Raw genomic sequence first — 18925 nt, 5'->3', positions numbered from 1 at the left:
TGAATTTCTCATGGGGACACATGACAGGGAAGAGGCAGTTTAGCAGGGTTAGGAGCCAAGGAAATCTGGGGCACTTGTTCATGCGATTTTTTTTCACCTTTGAGGCCTGCTCAAGTTCTAACACATATCCATACCACTTCCACTTGATAGTAGAATATTGCTGTAAATAATATCCAGCTCACGGTAGGCAGCTCAGGTCACATGGTAACTTGGTGATCCAGAGTCAAACATTGAGTTTCTAGTAGTCCCTCCCCAATGAAGCCAAAAAGGGAAAGTATTATCTGAAGAGAATGGCATAGTTCGATCCAAAATCCTAAAGGTTTGTTCTGTGATTCATCTTTGGCATCTGCTGAAGTTTCCATACACTTGCTCATAGTCCTACACAGTACCAGACACTTGAAGCGCCACTGAACCTGACAGCTTGGTTCGAGAAGCAGATAAGTTGGCACATCCGCCTAAACCTATGACAGAGAGTTGTCTCATTCTGGGTCCTACTCAAAACTGCCAGACATTTGAGTTGTTTGATATATTAAAGCTGCATGACCCAAGGAATTGAATGTTACTTTCCAAATCTAAGGAGGCTCACCAAACACTGCACCCCTTTCTCAGGGTAGAGGAGCGAGAGGTAGCAATTTGTCTTTCACCTTAGATGTGATACTTTAATGTACCTCGAATCTCTGGGCCTCAATAAATTTTACCCAAATTTCCCTGGTACTTATTTCCCACCATCTGGATGCATGTGTCTTACCAAAGCCTCTGAAGTACTTGCTACTTGCTACCTACCTGGTCCATTCAGCATCATCTCATTCCTGTGGTAGATGAAGCCCTGAGGAAGGAAGATGAAGGCGTATTGCTGGCTTTACCAGTTGGCAGTAAGCTGAGTCTGGTCATCTTTCCTAACAAGCATAAAAAATAAGCATTTTGCCAGGTCAACACCTGCAAACCAGATGCCATAAGAGGTCTTAGATCCACAGGCTGGAAATTCAAGTGCACAGTGCCAGCAGCTGCTCAGTTTCTGCGAGGGCCTCAGTGTGGCAGGGCATATGGGTGTGTGCAGAAGAGGCAAAACCCACTCCCGTGAGAAAGGCATTAACAACCAAATCTCCTTTTAGAGGTCCCACCTCCCATCACTTCAAATTACAACATGAGCTTTGAAGGGAATAAACCATAATCAAGCAATAGCAATGATTTTTGGAGACACTGGGGGAATAAGTGTTTGCACAGAGAAATTAGAGGATCAGAGAAAGCCTTTCAAACTTTTTGAGCTCAGGCAGGCCAGCTACTAGAGCAGGATCCTAGAGAAGTCAATGGAAGTCTGTTGTCTCTGCCTCTGAAATATGGACTGGGATTTCTGTGGGTCAAAAGGGCTGGAAGTTGCTACTACTTCTGGTAGTGGCATGGGGCAGAATAAGTACAACCTGGAACATGCTGGAAGTAACTGCTGCTACTGCTGAATTTCTCTGCCTTCCACATAATTAAAAAATATATCTTTTTAGCCAACCCTAACCATGACAAGAAGATGATTCTGGAAAATGTAGTTCTAGCTTACCCAAATTGACCCTATACAAAACCACCATACACCATTTATTAGCTGCTTGATATTGAGCAAATTATTTAATGTTTATGAATCTTTCTCTTTCTATCACAGTTTGGCATTGTCTCGAGGGACATTGTCCTGGGTTTCTGGATGATGTCCTATTGCAGAGGATCTCTTACTTATAGGTATAATTGATGTGGGCAATGCCTCCTTCCACTGGCCACTTAAGACCATTTGGCCATGTGGCTTCTGTAAGTCTTTCCCTAGTTAGGGTCACCTCTCTTTTCCAGGTCCTCCAGGGCAGTCTATATCTGGCCCATGAAAAATGCAAACATCTGCTCTACTAAGCTCTTAAGGGTGCACTCACCCTGAAGGCAGTCATCTGGACTCACTATCAGAGCAGCAATCCTGCCACTTGCCTTTAGATTATCTTTAGGCCTGAGTCCCTTTACCCCATACATATATCAATGATTCCAGTCAAACTCTTAGGGTTTTTTCCTCTGGATTACCCACCTTAAGGGTTATAGTAAGAAAGAATCAACACCCTTGGCTGGAGGGAGAAGAAAGTGACATCTCTCTGCAGACAGCTCTTCAAGTGCACCTTTCAGCCTCAACTCTTAGCCTTCTGTCATTCCGTGAGCAGGCGGGTAATGAGCTGTTGACCACCCACTTTACAAGTCTGAACAAATAGTCTAGCATCTTGATTTAGAATGTAGGGATGCTCGAGAATAATTCGTACCCCACTTTCTTTTTCCAACCTTTAAGCCCTCTTTCAAAATTTTAAGATGGGAGGAGTTCTGTTTGTCAACAGAAAATAACAACTCTGCTCTAAGGAATAAGAAAATGATTTATTCTGAGCCAAACATGAGTAGCCATGGGCTGGGAACAGATTCAAGTTCCTTGGAATGACATGGTTCTCCTGTGGAAGAAGTAGAATGGGCTTTTATAGTCACAGAAGAAAGTAGACGGGGACTACAAAGAGATGGAGAATTCTCTTCTAGAAGATTCAGGTGTTATCTTTCATAAACTGAGGAAATCTTTTACAAGATTCAGATGTCATCACATTTTTACCAGGCTTAGTATTCATTCCAAGAGTTTTATTTAATAGTCACAAGAATGCTAGGTCGGATACAGAGGTCAATAATAAAAAGCTATTACAAGAGATTGAAGATAGCCCAAGTTAACTTGGCTCTTGATCTGCAACATTCCATCTCTCCACTCAAGATATGTTAGATGTCCAAGATCAAACAGTCTGCAGGCTCTTTGGAGATCTTTAGTTCACATGTTTAATATATGGTTACCTCGAATGGTACTTGATACATGGTAGACTTTCATTAATAGCAGTGATGACGGTGCATTGCCAATCACCCAGCATGTAGGTCAATCCAACTTTTGAAAATGCATAATCGTTTTCAAAAGTTGAACTCCCCTTCCAGAATTAGTACCCTCATGAATGGTTTAAAAGACAATCGACTGGGCTTTTTTTTTTTTTTTTTTTTTTTTTTTTTTTTTTTTACCTATTTTACAAGTCTATTCCAAATACATGAATAGCCATCTGGGTCCAGTAGCTGCTGTGCCCATGTCCACCGCAGAACCACACTCAGTGACAAACCACAAGCTTAAGGATATCGGGATCCAGTTTAGCTACGTGCCCTGGTCTAGCCATCTGGCTTGATTAATCATCTCTGTGCTGAACTAGTTTGTACGTATGTACGTATTTTGAATATCATCCTTGCTTGTAGGCATGGAAATACGAAAATCCACAGACACCCCAAACACCAAAAGCATACATGCATGTACAATTTTATCATTATACCAAGATACATATGCAGTTATATTCTTTTTTTTAAGTATTTTTCTAGTTGTAGATGGACACAATATCTTTATTTATTTATTTTTATGTGGTGCTGAGGATTAAACCCAGTGCCTCAAACTTACGAGGCAGGCTCTCTACCACTGAGCTACAGTCCCAGCCCCTGCAGTTACATTCTTTAAGTTTAAAAGTAGAAACAACATGAACTTGGAAAGCATGAACTGAACTGATGTATGGAGTGACGAAACCTTAGGGAAGGCTCTATCTGCTCCAAGTCTTCTCTTGGCCTCTCTCTTAGTCTTTCTTTCTTTCTTTTTAATTCATTTATTTGTATGTGGTGCTGAGAATCAACCCAGTGCCTCACACATGCTAGGCAAGTGCTCTACCTCTGGGCCACAGCCTCAGCTCCTCTCTCTTAGTCTTGATGTCTTCAATTCTTTTCAGGTATCACAAGTGACAACGGAAGGGAATAAAGGGGACACAGGCACACTCAGTGTCAAACAAACAGGCCCCCCAAAGCAGGAATACAATGCAGTCTCATTTTTCAGATTGTGAAGTGTGCATATTGAGAAAGCTTAAAAAAAAAAAAAACATACTTTAGCAAGGATTGGCAAAATTGTTCTATAAAAGCTCAGATAATTATTTAGGTTTTTTTTTTTTTTGGAGGGGGGACATGTGGTCTCTTTTAAAAAATTCAACTCTACTGTTATAGCACAAAAGTATCCAATAATTAGTAGGCAATTATAAGCAAATAAACATGGTTCTGTTGTAATAAAACTTTATTAACAAGGAAAGGTGACCAAGGAGTTTCATTTACAGACTCCTGTAAGCAGAGTGTAAGAACCTAGAAGCCATCAGGTCTGGCTTCACAGCTTTCAGGGGTTGACAGGGGCTCCATTCTGTTTCCTCCAGAAAAGGTAAAAATCAAATTCTCTTCGTCGTGGCATTAGTTTTGTTTTATTGTTTCTGTGCTCTGGTGTTTTGATGTGGTGGTGAAGTGATGCAGTACTGGGCTTGAACCCAGGGGCACTTGACCACTGTTACATCCACACCCCTTTTTACTTTTTATTTTCAGACAGAGTCTTGCTAAGTTGCCTGGGCTGACCTCAAACTTGTGGTCCTCCTGCCTCAGTTTCCCCAGTCACTGGGATTACAAGTGTGCCCCACTGCACCTGACTGCTTCTTCCCTCTTTCTGTGTGTGTATCTCTAAATGTTTCCATTTTTCTTCTGTCCTCTTGCACTCAAGCCATGAAAGTGTCCAGACTCTTTCATGTTAATAATTCTCCTCCTCCTTCTTTCTCTTCTTCTTCATCCCTCCCTCTCCTCTTTTTCTTCCTTTGTGCTGGAGATTGAACCCAGGGGTGCTTAACCACTGAGCCACATCCCCAGCCTATTTTATATTTTATTCAAAGACAGGGTCTCAGGAAGTGGCTTGGGGTCATGCTAAATGTTGAGGCTGGCTTTGAACTTAGATCTTCCTGCCTCAGCCTCCTGAACCGCTGGGATTACAGGTGTACACCACAGCACCTAGCTTCACATTCATTCTTGATAACTACTTTCCAGGTCCCTCATCAGTTCTGGGGTAAGAAGTGATGTGCAGTAATGAAAAGATCACTTGTCTGGGTGGGTCACTGGGCAGAACAAGCCAGCAGTCTGCTGCGTATCTTTGGGAAAATTACCTAAGCTCTCCAAGCCACCCTTTCCTTATCTAATAAATGAGTGAGTTAACTAACTGGCCCCTGAAATCCCTTCCAGCTATGAGTTTGTGATTTTAGGAAGCTACAGCATCAACTCTGTGCAACTGTCTGGGGCCATTAATTAAGATGTCACTCACAGACCTTAAGGAAACTGCCAGGAGGCCACAGAAATCCGCTCCATGATCTGTAACTAGCAACCTTCCTAAGGCCTTCACAGATGAGGGGCAGAGGGTGCGTGTGAACTCAGAGGACGTGAGAGCCCAGCACACTAAGGGGAGAGGAGGAAGATAATCCAGGGAAACCAATTTACATTCTAGGCTGTCATTGTACAGCTACAAAATGCACACAAATATTGACTTAGCTGGAAACAAGATCCCAGGGAGCTACTATTGGAAAGTGGGACACCTTCTCCATCAGATCCTTCATGTGGGGCTTTTCTGGCCATGCAAAGGATACCCTTCAAAGCCCTTCAGATAAATATATGAATAGGTTTGGAGGAAATGGGGCCTTGAGGAGCTAATAAAATAAACTACCAGATCCCAGCATGTGTCAAAGGAAAGCAGTCTCCTATGAGCAGGGGTGAGGGAGGCCAGGGAAGGTAGGAGAATGAGGTTGGCTGGTACAGAGGCTGGCACTGGTTGGCTTATGATGAGCAGGGGCCTGGAGCTCTGTCCTCCCTCCTAGACACAGTCTTGAGGGTGGGGAGGGAATGGAGGAATCCACACCCTGGCCTCCAGAAGAGCAGGCTTTTATTGCCTGACTCTGCTAAAGTTGTCTCACTTGTAGTCTAAATAATTAACTTACATATCCCTAAAGGAGCATTCAGAGAAAAACAAAACCCACCCCTGCCCTCAAGTTCAGGTTTCCATTGCACCCAGGGCAGGCCAGGAGGCTGAGAAGCCATCCCAAGCTGCAGACATGGCCTGACTTCAGAGGTTCACTGGGATTAGTAACCTTCTAAAAAAGGCCAAGAGTTTTTTTTTTTTTTTTGTATTTGAGCTAATGTTTTTTGCAATTTTGAAAGTTTTTTCTTTTTTTTTAAATCAAACAATGAAAACAAAGAATGTGCAACAGAGACTTCTCTGGTCTGCAAAGCCTAAAATATTTACTGTCTAGCTCTTTCCAGGAATAGTATGTCATCCTCTTACTCCCTCCTCCAGGTCCTTTCTCAGCCTTGAAGGAGGTAAGGACGGCTCCCTGATAACCCCACCCGAGAGCCCCCTGTATGCAGAGATTATAGTTGTCAGAGCACTGATATTTACAGTCCAGCGAGAAGCTGGCACTATTGTTCACCCCATTAACAAAAAAGAAAGAAAAAGAAAAAATACACTAGGGTAGGGTGAGGGACACATCAGTCTTGGTTCTACTATATAAAGAGGTAGGCAGAGAGGGAGGAACTGAGACTAGTCCCAAATCATCTTATTTGCCTTCTTGAGGATCAGAAAGTGGCATCATCCCAGTTGGTTTCTGATGACACCCTACCCCCTAAAGCCCTGGTGATCCCCACCGTCACAGAGGCTGCATCCAAGCTATCATATGGTGCCAGCTGACCCTCAGCCCTAGACAAAGGCTCCAGCCTACCACCTCAGCAGGTGACTTTGAAGGGACAGGACTTTGGCCAGCCCTACACTCCTCCCAGACTTTCTCCTAGAATTGGAACCTCTGAGAGTGTCAGAGGCTAAAGACCACAAAAGAGACGGGTCAGAGCAGGCAATGGGGATGCCAACCAAGCGCCCCCACTGCAAGTGGGCTGAGTGACCTCTGTGTTATCATGGAACCTATTTGGAATTTGGGGGACTTAGGGCAGAGTGGAGACAAAGTGACTCTACATCCTGGAGTGTGAAGATTCTGGGTTATTGCAGATAGGAGAACAGTAAACTTGGTCAAAGTGTCTAGCATGTTCCAAGAAAAATGTTGCTACTGTCCAGCCAATGCTTTACAGGGTCAGGTGCTGAGATCAAAGTAACAAGGAAGGTCCAGGTTGGAATCCCAATGTCCACACTAGTGAAAGGCTGCAGTCTTAGAGATTTGAGAGACCAGGCTGTGACCTCATGGGATAATCATCTCAATCTCAGAACTCTGGGGCTCAGTTTCTTCCTCTCTCTCTCTCTCTCTCTCTCTCTCTCTCTAATGCTGGGGAATCAAACCCAGACCTCACATATGCTAGGCAAGTACTCTACCATTGAGTTACACCCACAGCTCTTTTTATTTTGAGACAGGGTCTTGCTAAATTTCCCAGGCTGTCCTGCCTCAGCCCCAGAGTTGCTGGGATTATAGGTGTGCGCCACCACATCCAGCTTTCTTATCTGTTACAATAAGGAAATGAACAGAAACCTGAGGTGCTTGGATGAGGCTGATTCTAAGGATCTGTGCATTCCATACCCAACAAACAGCTCAAACATGCCATGACTCCACAGATGCTTTGCTGGAAAGTTGTCACGATCGTTGCTTTCCTTCCCCAATCCCATCCAAATGAGAGACCACTGGCCTGGCATAAGGGAGAATGCTTTCCTTCAACTTGTTAGCAGTTTACCAGGGAACCAGGATGGATGGAAAGGTGCTAATGAGTGTGAATTCTCATCTTTGTGCTTTGTGACCAGAGAGTACCCAAAGAGTTTCGAAAATTTCATCCCCAAACTCCTACCATGCCCACAGCAGGTGGTTCAGAAGTCATGGTGCCATAGACTTTCAATGACTTAAATTATCTGTCTTCAATTCCCCAACTCAACTGGATATTCCTTAAGGGCAGGAATTGTGTCTTGACCTTCTTTGTCTCTAGCAGAGCACAGTCTTCTAGATATGCGGTTGGAGATCCATCCATATCTGCTTAGCGACTTGATTAAAATCAAGAGAGGTAATGCTGAATTTGACATGGAGCGTGAGTCCAGGTGAGTGAATCTCTAAATTTGCTGGGTGATGACTGGATGCCATTCTTCAGTCCAAGGCTCAAGCAAGCTTCTCCTGTCCAGGCTGTGATCCCTAAGAGCTATCGTGTGACCTAGACAGCAAACAATAGAGGAAGGTTAGAGAAGACAAGGTGGATGCATCCCAGTGTGCCAGAGACTCTCCAGGATATGCAGGTCACATTGCTGCTGGTCCCTTGCTCCTGAAGCAGTCCAGGCTGGGAAAGTGGCCAGGTGGACCATGCAAACATAAATCAGGCACACTTTACCCACTATTTGCTTCCAGGTCACTGTACAAATTGCAAGCACAGTGTAGGCTTTATGGGCTACAAACCTAAACATATAATGTGGCGACAAATGTCACAAGCTCTGTGGTGGGTCTCACTCTCAGCTAGGCTTAGGTATATTCAGAATGGCTGTCTCCTTTGTCTGCCTACAGATAAGATGCTCTATATCTAGTCAAAATCCCTGCTCCATTTGTTCTGTGCTCTGGGAAAATGGTTGCTTTCTTCAAAACCGTAGAGGCTGCCTTTCCTTCTCTTCTTGTTTGTTTGCCTGTTTGATGTGTGTGGTGATGGGCACAGAATGTAGAAGGCAGTGCCTTGGCTGGCCCCGCAGTGTCACTCATCTGTACAAATGGTGATGACAAAGAGATGCAACTAATTAACCATGACACGCATGGAATTGCTAACAACTTTGATAAAATTTTAATTACCCCTTGTTTCATGGGGCAGGCAACAAACCATGAAAATAATAATCCTCTTGGGTGCTGTCACAGCAGACAGAGCAATTTGACTAGAGGAAGGGAGGTGTGAGCTGTAAGGAGTTTAGAATTGTGGGAATGGGGGGACAGTTCATGGAGAAGTGGTGGGCAGAGTGGCTACCATACCTAGAATTCAGGTAGGAGGAGAGACTCCTCCCTGAATTATCTAGATAGCTTCCCCAATTCCCCACTTTGTTTGTATAGACCTGATGTTTTCCAGAAGCAAACTCACTGCAGGCAAAGAAGAGAAACCAAGGCACATGGACTATCAAAAAATCTGCCAGAAAGACACTCCTGGATTTCTGATCCAGAGCCCTAACACCAGTTCCCAGAGTCCGACCTGGAAGGACCACCTGGGGATGCAGTGAGTAGCTCACTGCTCACAGATACCACCTTGGGTCATGCCATCCTAGATCCCCAGGGCTCCTGTGCCCCCTTGGCTGCCCCAGGCGAAGGGGGAAGAAGAGGAGTAGAATGAGGTGTCCACCTGGATACCTTAGTGGTTTTGACTTTGTGTCCACTGCTGCAGCTCCATCCCGACAGGTCCGGGAGCACCTTACACTCCTCCCCTGGCAGGCAGGGCTCCATCTGACACCACCACCTCTGCAGGACGATGGAGGCTGTTGGGGCAGGAGGCAGGAGTGCAGCTCTAAGCTCTCTGCGAGCACAGCCGGCAGTCAAGAGGGGGGTCTGCGAATGAGGTACACATTTCCACACACCCCTGGCATGGAGTCCCGTGTTTCCCTTGTCTTCCGCCCTACTCTGGGCTGCCCAGAGAGGCAGAACTGTTGAGGCCTGGGGACATACCCCTACCAACTTTAATCCTACGGGTCCCAGCATCTCACCAAAGACATTGAGGGGGAATGGAGGCAGGTGAAGTTGCCTCTGAGGCCACCATGTCATTGTCACAGAGGCACCAATCTTCAGCTTGGTGTGTGTGAGCAACTATGCACCAGGTGCAGAGGTCCACAGACCAGGAGGGCACAAGCTGGCATGCATGTGATCACAGTGGGCGTGGTTACTTGGATGCCACTTAAGGGTGAGGACAGAAGCCAGAGTGGGTAGGTGGGAAAGGGTGATGTGAAGGAACACACGTGTCCCCGTAAAGGCAGGGTGGGGAACGAGAGTGCAGCACGTGGAAGAGGCTGGGGAGAGAGCAGCAGGTGAAGAGCCCACGTCCGAAAGGCTGTGTGTGGCAGAAAGCCTAAAAGTATGAGGGAACGTGTCTGTCGGTGTGGGCTGGGCAGTGAGGGCCAGCACACAACAAGAGCTTTCCTTGTCTATGACACAGAGATAGTCATATCTGCCCTCCTGTCCCCCAGAGAGTGCCCCATCATTTGAGACTCTGATCATGAAAGCCCTGAGATGGGGATGAAATTGGATCCCCGGCAGATGGCAAGGCCCAACCAGACCTCCTTATCTCTCTGCTCAGAGTCCCCCTGACCAGGGCCTGGCTTCTCACTCACCATCCACACAGGAGGGCTGTGCCCGCGTAGTGCCAGCCACCTGGCCGGAAAAGCAGGAGCATTTTACGGTCTGGGAGCGCTCCTCGATGCGGTTCCTGTTGCAGCAGCGGTGAGCAGCGATCACCTCACAGGTGCCCTGCTTTACAAGGACTGATGGGGCCAGCCACATCAGATCAGGTCCCCAACCCAGGCCTCCAGCCCTGCTCCCCTCCCACCCACCTGCTGGTCCTTGAGCCCCTTCTACCTGCTAGGGAGAAGGCCTTTCCTTCCTTCCTTTCTTGTTTGTGTGTGTTGGGCGGGAAGTACTAGGGATAGAACCCAGAAATCCTCTACCACTGAGCCGCACCCCCAGCCCTTTATATTTTATTGGGAGACGGGGTCTCGCTAAGTTGCTGAGGCTGGCTTCAACTTGCCTCAGCCTCAGAAGTCACTGGGATTACAGGTGTGCACCACTACACTGGCTGGGGGAAGGCTATTTAAGAGATTTCCAGGGCTGTGGTTTTAGCTCACTGATGGACCACGTGGCCAGCAGCATCAAGTCCTGGGTTCGATCCCCAGCATCACACACAGAAAAATCCAATGGCAGGGGAGAAAGAAGCAGATGAAATCTTCCTGTTCCTCCCCAGTGAAGTCGCACTCATCACCCTTTGGCAGACCCTGGGTCTGAGCAGAAGAAAGCTGAAGTCCCGCACCAGGTCCCACCCCCACCTCCCTGCTTTCTCAGGGTGAGGGCAAGGGCCCCAGGGCTTACAGTGCGTGGGAAGGATCATCCGCTTATATAGGCTTTAGCCATCCCAGAAGGAAAACCCCAGAATTAGGCCAGGAGGCTAGACTTAAGCCCCCACCCGAGGGCCTCTCTCCCTGCCAGAACACCTTCTGGCCTGGAAGGGACAGAGAACAGTGGGTCTGCCCAGGCATCCTCCTGGCAGGGATAGCAGAAGGGAGCAGTTGCCTGGGTGATGAACAGAGGAGGAGCCAGAACCTGAAATCTATGGATTTTACTTTGCCTCTGAGATCTGCTCGCTGTGTGGAACAGGGTGGGGTGTTATCCAGTTTTCCAGGTGTGCTGGAAAACCTCCTTCCCAGTCCCTGCCGCCTCCCCCTAACCTGTGGCAGTTGGAGGCTGCGAGGAAGCAGAGGCCAGGAGGGTCCACAGCCACGTCAGGCACAGTGCCAGCAGCCAGTGGCCTGCGTTCCAGTTCTGCACGGCCCTTTCACTCATCCTGTGGAGGGAAGGGCACACCTCGCACAGCTCCAGGCAGGAGGGGCTCTCCTAGTGCCCAGCCCCAGTCGCTTCTCTGTGCTATGCCCTCTGGGAGCCAAGGGTGGGTAAGATGCTCACCTTGTCCCCAGGCAGCTCGCAGCCAGGCACAAAGTCACTGTAGGAAGCGATGGATGCCACAGAGAACAGGGGAGCAGGAAAGGAGGACCTGAGGAGGAAGTGACATTTAAAAGGGGTCTTAGAGCCGGGCACGGTGGCACACACCTGTAATCCCAGAGGCTTGTGAGTCTGAGGCAAGAGGATCCAGAGTTCAGAGCCAGCCTCAGCAAAAAGTGAGGTGCTAAGCAACTCAGTGAGACCCTGTTTCTAAATAAAAAAAAAAATAGGGCTGGGAATGTGGCTCAGTGGTCTAGTGCCCCTGAGTTCAATCCCTGGTATCCCCCCCAATTTAAAAAGGGGGGGGGGCTGTGGTGTAGGAGGAACAATCATGCTAACTCCCCCCACCCTTTTTTTTGAGTTCTTAACCCAGGCATACTCTTGAATCCTTCATGACTATTCCACAAAGTAGGATAGTTATTACCTATTTTATAGATGAGCAAACGGAAACTCAAAAAGTCTGGACACAACCCAAACAGCCACCAGTGAAGGACTGGCTAAATGCATTGAAGAGAAATCTGTACCAGGGCAGTCTCTTCCACACAGCTGTGGAAACACAATGGAAAATGCTTTATATAATGATGCATGCAGTGATCTCCAATGATAATCCACTGTTAAGCGGGGGCAGCAACATGTGGGACGATGTGTATAAAATGTGTAAAAGAGAGGGATTATTTATGCTGCTTGAATAGGCATAAACTAGCTCTGGAGCCACATGTGGTGGTCTGTACCTGTAAATCTCAGCAACTCTGGAGGCTGAGGCAGGATTGCAAGTTGGAGGTCAGCCAGGGCAACTCAGTGAGAGCTTGTCTCAAAATACAATAAAAAGGGCATGCACTTCGGAGGCCACATAAGTCTGGCTGAAGATTCCTTAAACGGTGTGTCCTGCAGTGTCCTGTTAGTAGGTTCTATACCAGGCTCCGCATGTCATTGGTATAGGGTCCATATTTTAATACTGTTCCTAACATTTCATTTAATAGCAAGATGTCTTTGACTTGATTTTATTCTTTGTAATTCTAGAAACGAGATTGTAGTTTAGCCATTACTGATATTTTTTAAAAAGGGATATGATTTCTTGCACAGCCGTTCAAAAGAGAAACAAGCAAGCTTCGGTTCTCAATGTTGACCTTTCTTTTTCAGGTACAAGTTTTCTAGCTCAGACAACTGAGAAAAACTATAGACCATTCTTGAGGCACTGGGTACATGCTGTTTTTCTACATTGCAGGCAGATTGGTCTGTGATGGGTGGTGTGCAGGCAGATACAGGATCTGACAGCCTGGGATGTTCTGTACTAAAAGGTTACTTTGTATCAGAAAGTTTTAGTACAACAAAATAAAGGTCAATTTCAGGAAAAATAATTAAAAATAAAAAGGGCCAAGGAGGTAGCTGGCAATAGAGTAGCCCTGAGTTCAATCACTAATACTACACACACACACATACACACACACACACCAAAAAAAAAAAAAACACCAAACCAAACCAAACCACACCAAACAAAAATGTCAAAAAATTAGCTATGGAAAAAACAGGAACAACATTGTTTGCCATTAAGAAGGAAAAGTGGTTGGCTGAGAAAGAAGATGACTTATTTTTCTACCAATTTCTTTTTTACTCCCTATTTATTTTTTCCTTTTTTGTACCGGGGATTGGACCCAGGGACACTTAACCACTGAGCCATATCCCCTGCCCCCCCCTTTATATTTATTTGTTTGTTTGTTTGTTTATTTTGAGAAAGGGGCTTGCTAAATTGCTTAAGGCCTCCTTAATTTGCTGAGGATGACCTCAAACTTGTGTCTTCCTGCTTCAGGGAGTTGCTGGGATAACAGGTGTGCACCACCATACTCGGCTCTTCTTCATTTTTTGAGTGTCAAACCTGGGGAATGTAGTGGCCATTTAATTTAACCAATATTTAAATTTAAAAATGAAAAGAAGGCTAATGGAAGTCAGATGATTTGCCAAGGTCAGGCAGCATGGGGGTGGCAGGGGCCAGAACCCAGCAATCTTCCCTATGCCCACCCACCACCTTGCTTCTGACCCAAACTCTCTTCCCCTTTCCTTATCCTCCTCCATCCTTGGTGGTTCAAACTCCCAAATCTGTTCCAGAGAGTGGGCTAGAAATGGAGGGAATCCCATCTGGGAAGTATTGGTACACAATGGCTGGGAGCTGCCCAGCCACAGATGGGGGCAAAAGCAATCTCAGGAGGCATCAGGGTCTCAAGCTCAGGGATAGACCCGGGTTACTGCCTCTGTTGTTCAGCGAGCCCTTGGGTCACTGCTGACCTCCCTCAAGTGCCAGCACAATTCTGAGAGTATCAAGGATCAACCAAATGCCAGGACCCAGCTGCTCTCTTGGAATAAAATACCCCATCTCTGCCCATCCCTCACACTTCAACTCTTCAACTGTTTCTTCACTTACCTTTTGTTGGGATCTTTCAGATTCAGTCTGCTCATCTGCTGGTCTCAGACTCACTCCACCTGGACAGGTAGGAAAGATTTCAGTGAGTTATGATGTCCAGAGGGAGCCACGGGCCCTGGTCTGGTAGGGTAAAGGAAGGCTTGGGAGAAGGCAAGGGGGTGGGCTGGCCGGAGTCCGGTTCTGAAGCTGTTCTAGGCAGGGGCAGAGTCTCTTCCTCTGGCTTGGGAATAGCCCTTACAGAGTCAGGATGAGCCTGGGACCAGTGGCCAGGGAGCTTCAATGTCACAGAAGTAGAAGCAGCGGTGGGAGGGGTCTAAGAATCAGCACTGTCGTCTCTCTGATCTTGGGACAGAGCTGAGGATCAGGGGAGGGTTCTAAGCAGAATCTGCCAGATAGATTCCTGCTGGGAGAGACCTCTGGGGAGGATTCCTGAGCCCTGAATCCTGTTTGCCTCTACCACCAATGTCCCATGGCATTTGCTTCCTGGACTTACTTACAGCTGGCTCAATTCTGCCACTGTTACCCTCTTTCTCACCCCACAGAGCCAGAATGGGGGTGCAGCAGGTCTCTGAACTGCAGGCCACAGCTCCCCAACACTTTCTCCTAAGTACTCCTCCTTTTTCAGCCTCCTAAGGAGGCAGAAGTAAAACACAGGATGGTGAGGCCCGGGAAGGAAGAGAACCCTGCCTCCTAGCTCCCAGCAACAAGGGTCCTACAAAGGGGAATGAAGGTGTTCAGAGGAAGTGATGGCAATACCCTGGGGATAGGTATGCTCCCACCTGTCTGGATGTATCTCTTTCCTGAATAGGTCTCTCCTCTCTCCGCCCCTATCAGGAAACCTCATCTCGACTATTAGAAATGCAGCTTCTCCCAGGTGAGGGGTGCTGGGGATTGAACCCAGGGCCTCAGGAATGCTAGACAAGGGCTCTACTACTGAGCTACATGCTCAGCCTGTCTCAGGTGATCTTGTTTCTGAGCTTCCAGACCCTCCAATCCCACTCACCTGGTCTCTCTTATGAACCGCAAGACTCAAAAGACCTGGGGGAGGGGAGAGGATTGGGGCTAGAGGAAGCTGCAGAAAGCTTCTGGGAATTTTTCTTCAACTTCTATGCGCTACCTCAGTTTCCCAGCCTGCTCCAACCCATGCTGTAGTGAGACTGAGTGAGCAGCCTGCACACCAACAAGGAGTTGAAGACCACAAGAACCTCCAACCTTCCCCAACCTACCCTCACCCAACTCCAGTGTCCACTCAGTCCTCCAAAATTCTGAGCACTCTCACAGGGACCTACCTGCCCTACAGCGGTGCCCACTGTTCAACCTGCTGGCCTGAGGTCCGCGCTGCCTCTGAACCTGGGACCAAGACTCAGAAAGCAGACTACTGTCGGGTGCGGCCAGTTTGAATGCCGTCTAGTCCAGGGAGGGCTCTGTCTGCGTCCGTCACCAAGTTGCTGCGCCCCCAGGACTGCGGGGCTCTGGCCAAACCCGCATCACCGACGACGCGGCGGTGATGAGAGCCCTGGGCCTGGCTCCGATCGCCCTGCGGGGCTCAGTCGGATCCTCTCCGATCCTCCCTCCTGAAGGCCGGGGAGCGTGCTGCGGCCGCTGCAGCCTCGGCGCCGGTGCCGCCCCACTCCTCCAGCCCAGCACCAGCCGCCGCTTCCTTCGGGACAGCGCGGGGCGCTCGGCTGGGCTCGCAGGCGCAGCCGGCACGCAGCGGCCCCTGGCGGCTCAGGACAGGAGGAGGGAGGGGAGAACCACTGGCCCCTACGGATTCGGTCAGATGGGTAGCCCCGAGGAGGTCCTCCAAAACCTGCAGGTCTCCCGACGCCTGGTTCTGTGGCTCAGGGGAAGGAGGTGATGCTCGCAGGTGCAGGGCGGCGGCGGGGTGGGGGTGGCGGTGGGGCGCTGGAAGTGAGGAGTCATTGCCAGGACCTGCAGGGTGTCTTGAGCTTTGAAGATTCCAGAACTGCATTGTCCAGTTGGGTAGTCGCTAGCCGCATTTTATTTAAATTTAAATCTAAAACTCATTAAAACTTAGCACTCAAATGCTATTTAAAGTGTCCAGTAGCCACAAGAAACTAGGGACAAGTGTACTGGGCAGAGCAGATATAGAACGTTCCCATGGTTGCACAAAGTTGTTCCCTATCCTCCTACTAGGGCTTGATCAGGGGGCCCTCTACTAGAGTTACATCCCTGATCCTTTTTATTTTGAAAGGAGGTCTTTTTCTGAGGGGGATATATATGTGTATATATATGTATATGTGTGTATATGTATATATGTGTGTATATATGTATATGTATGTATGTGTGTATATATATATTTAATTTGTTTTTAGATATACGTGACAGTAGGGTGTATAGATGAGGGCTGGCCTCAATATTCACCATTAAACCCAGCTACAAAGTTATTTTCAGCAGTCCCCTCCTAGATTGATATCTGGAAGGCAATATTTCTACCCCAGAAATAGTATCCTTAGTGACAGGCAGGAGGGCTATAATAGGCTGGTGAATGGTCCCTATGGATGATGGGTGTGAGTCTCAACTTGGGAACCAAATTCTGGGACCCAGTGTCTGCATCAGAAAAAAACTGTAATATAATTTCCACTGTCAATTTATTTATTTATTTAGGTACTGGAGATTGGACCTAGGGGTGCTTTACCACTGAGATACATCCCCAGTCCTTTTTAAATTTGTTATTTTGAGACAGGGTCTCACTAAGTTGCTTAGGGCCTTGTTAAATAGCTGGGGCTGGCCTCCAACTTGCCATTCTCCTTCCAAGCCACTGGGATTACAGGCACGCACCACTATGCCTGGCAATTGTATAATTCTTTGTCAGGTTATATTTTGTATGTGAAAAGTACTAGGAAAATAAAGGGCAAAGGGGTTCTGTGAGTTTTTCTCTTCATAGGAGGGACATACCTCTTACTGTAACAGGGCTCTGGGGTTGGGGTAATGTGGAGGGAAAAGGCAAGGGGGAAGAAATGATAAGCAAAGTATCCCTGAAACACCAAATAATAAAAATAATAGGCCCTGAACCCCTGCATGTGGACTGTGAACCCCTGCATGTGGAGAGCCTTGAGGCTCTCCAGTCCCCCTTCATGGCTAGACATTATCCGTGTGAACTGAGGAAAACATCCCACAGATTTGCTTCTTCCCAGCCTGCTACCTTTCTCCTCTCACCTTCTGCCACCTTGGGATGGGTAGGGGCGATGACCGCGTTACCAGGTCTGGGGCAGTCTGAGGATGGAGGATGTATGATGGTGTCAGGAATGGGTGGGTGGTTCCGGGAGATGAAAGTCTCAGGGTCTGGGTAGGCTGGGGTGCTGTTCAACAGCCCACAGACGCTGCCAACTTCCCTGGGGATCATCTGGTACAGAAGCAAGGGGTCTCCAGGCCCTAGCCTGTGGCCTATTTTTGCAGCCACTCCATAGATGCTGGGAAGAGCAGGGAATAAGGAGCTGTGTGACAGTGAGAAGTGATAAGTAAACTGTCCCAGAAACACTGAATAATAAAAATAGCCAGGAGTCATATTTTTCTTCAGTCTTTGACCTGGCAGTGATGTTATGTCATTTATCAGAGAGCTGGTTCCTGTTTTTTTTCAAACAGGAGGGGAACACCCATAGCAAGCAGCAGCGTGTTCTTTGTCCCTGTCTTTGCTGCTCTGTGGGGTCTGATGTTTTTTTCCCTCTTGTGACTTTATTTGCTCTGGCTTTCTGTCCAAATCTCAGGCATAATTACAGCAAATCCATCACCTGAGTGACCGTTGTAGGTTTTTTATTTGGAAATGGCCAGGAAAGCCACCCCTTCCAGGAGCACATTTTAGCCTGGGGGACAGACTATGGTATTGGAAGGAAGCACCCAGTGGACAGAGCCCAGAGGTACGGTCCCTATAATGAACTTGATTCCAGTGGCTGGTGATGGTTACCCCAACTTGCATTAGGGCCATAGACCTTGACCTCATTCGAACTGTGTGTTGGGTGGGTGTACCTGGGACCTAAAATGATCTATTCCCTGACACCATGTTTAGGAATAGAGCTCTTCCCAGGTCAGGTCAGTACCACCTTCGCCCCAGGAGGCAGAAAGCAGAAAGAAAAAGCATCCCATCTGGTGCTAGGGCTAGTTTCAGTCCTGAAGCAAGTGGGCTTTTAATCCGCCCAGGCAGGAGTTTAACCTGGCCTCTGTCTCCCCCTGGCGGCAGAGAACTTGCCCAGCATTCCAGGACTCCCCAGCCTCTGCGCAAAGAGGAGAAAGGCAGAGGTTCAGGAACCCCATCCCTCTCACGGCTGTCATCTTCTTCCTAACTCTCCCTCCCTGATTCAGAGAAATCAACTTGATTCTCAAGTCAGAACCGGATTCTGGTATCAAGAGATTGACGTGGTTATGAATCTCTCAATGGCCGTATGATCTCTTGGGGCACGTCATATTAAATGACAGGTGCATCCAGTTCCCTCTCATTTGTAAAATGGGCGTGATAAACGGGTGTATAGAATGTGCTTTGTAAAAGGTCCACTGCCCAGGAGATCTTCTATAAATGGTATTTATTTATTATATTACGTTGTTATCCTTATTAACTGATGAGAAGTCTAAATCTGGGTGTACGGGGAAGGTTCTGAGAAAGTAAGTGGGGTATGAGTGACAACCGCTCTCCCACACGTGGCAGTGGCCTCAGAGTTAACAGTACCGTCAAGAGCCCAGGAATTTACCCGGGCTCTCTGATCCAAGGTGATGGGCTGTGACCTGCATGGTTACCAGGGCCTCCACTCTGCACCAGCTCGCTGCTCTCGCTCTCACTCCAGCAGCTCCAGAGGTGTTGTCACACCAGCTGTTTCACACCCAGCGGCCCCGAAACGGCTGTTTCGCTCTGAGGTCATCACCTTCGTTGCCCTGAAGGCAGCCTGACCACCCTGAACCGGGCGCGGGGAGACCGCCTCCCCCACCCTCGTCACAATAG

At 47.8% G+C, this 18925-nt stretch overlaps 1 protein-coding gene across 1 annotated transcript; it reads right to left on the bottom strand.

Annotated features, from left to right (window-relative positions):
* Positions 1-7269: 7269 nt before the first annotated feature.
* Tafa3 (TAFA chemokine like family member 3) lies at positions 7270-11601 on the bottom strand. Its single transcript, XM_071618778.1, has 5 exons — positions 11523-11601; positions 11288-11403; positions 10181-10330; positions 9210-9334; positions 7270-8046 (listed from the first exon to the last, which is right to left on the bottom strand). The coding sequence occupies exons 2-5, from the start codon at positions 11400-11402 to the stop codon at positions 8035-8037; spliced, it is 402 nt and encodes a 133-aa protein (XP_071474879.1). The 5' UTR covers position 11403; positions 11523-11601; the 3' UTR covers positions 7270-8034.
* Between the last annotated feature and the right edge of the window lie 7324 nt (positions 11602-18925).

The sequence above is a fragment of the Marmota flaviventris genome, chromosome 10 (genome assembly GCF_047511675.1).
Source record: "Marmota flaviventris isolate mMarFla1 chromosome 10, mMarFla1.hap1, whole genome shotgun sequence".
NCBI classification, from domain to species: Eukaryota; Metazoa; Chordata; class Mammalia; order Rodentia; family Sciuridae; genus Marmota; species Marmota flaviventris.
Note: the sequence above shows the minus strand (reverse complement) of the source record. Positions and strands in the feature narration are given on the sequence as shown.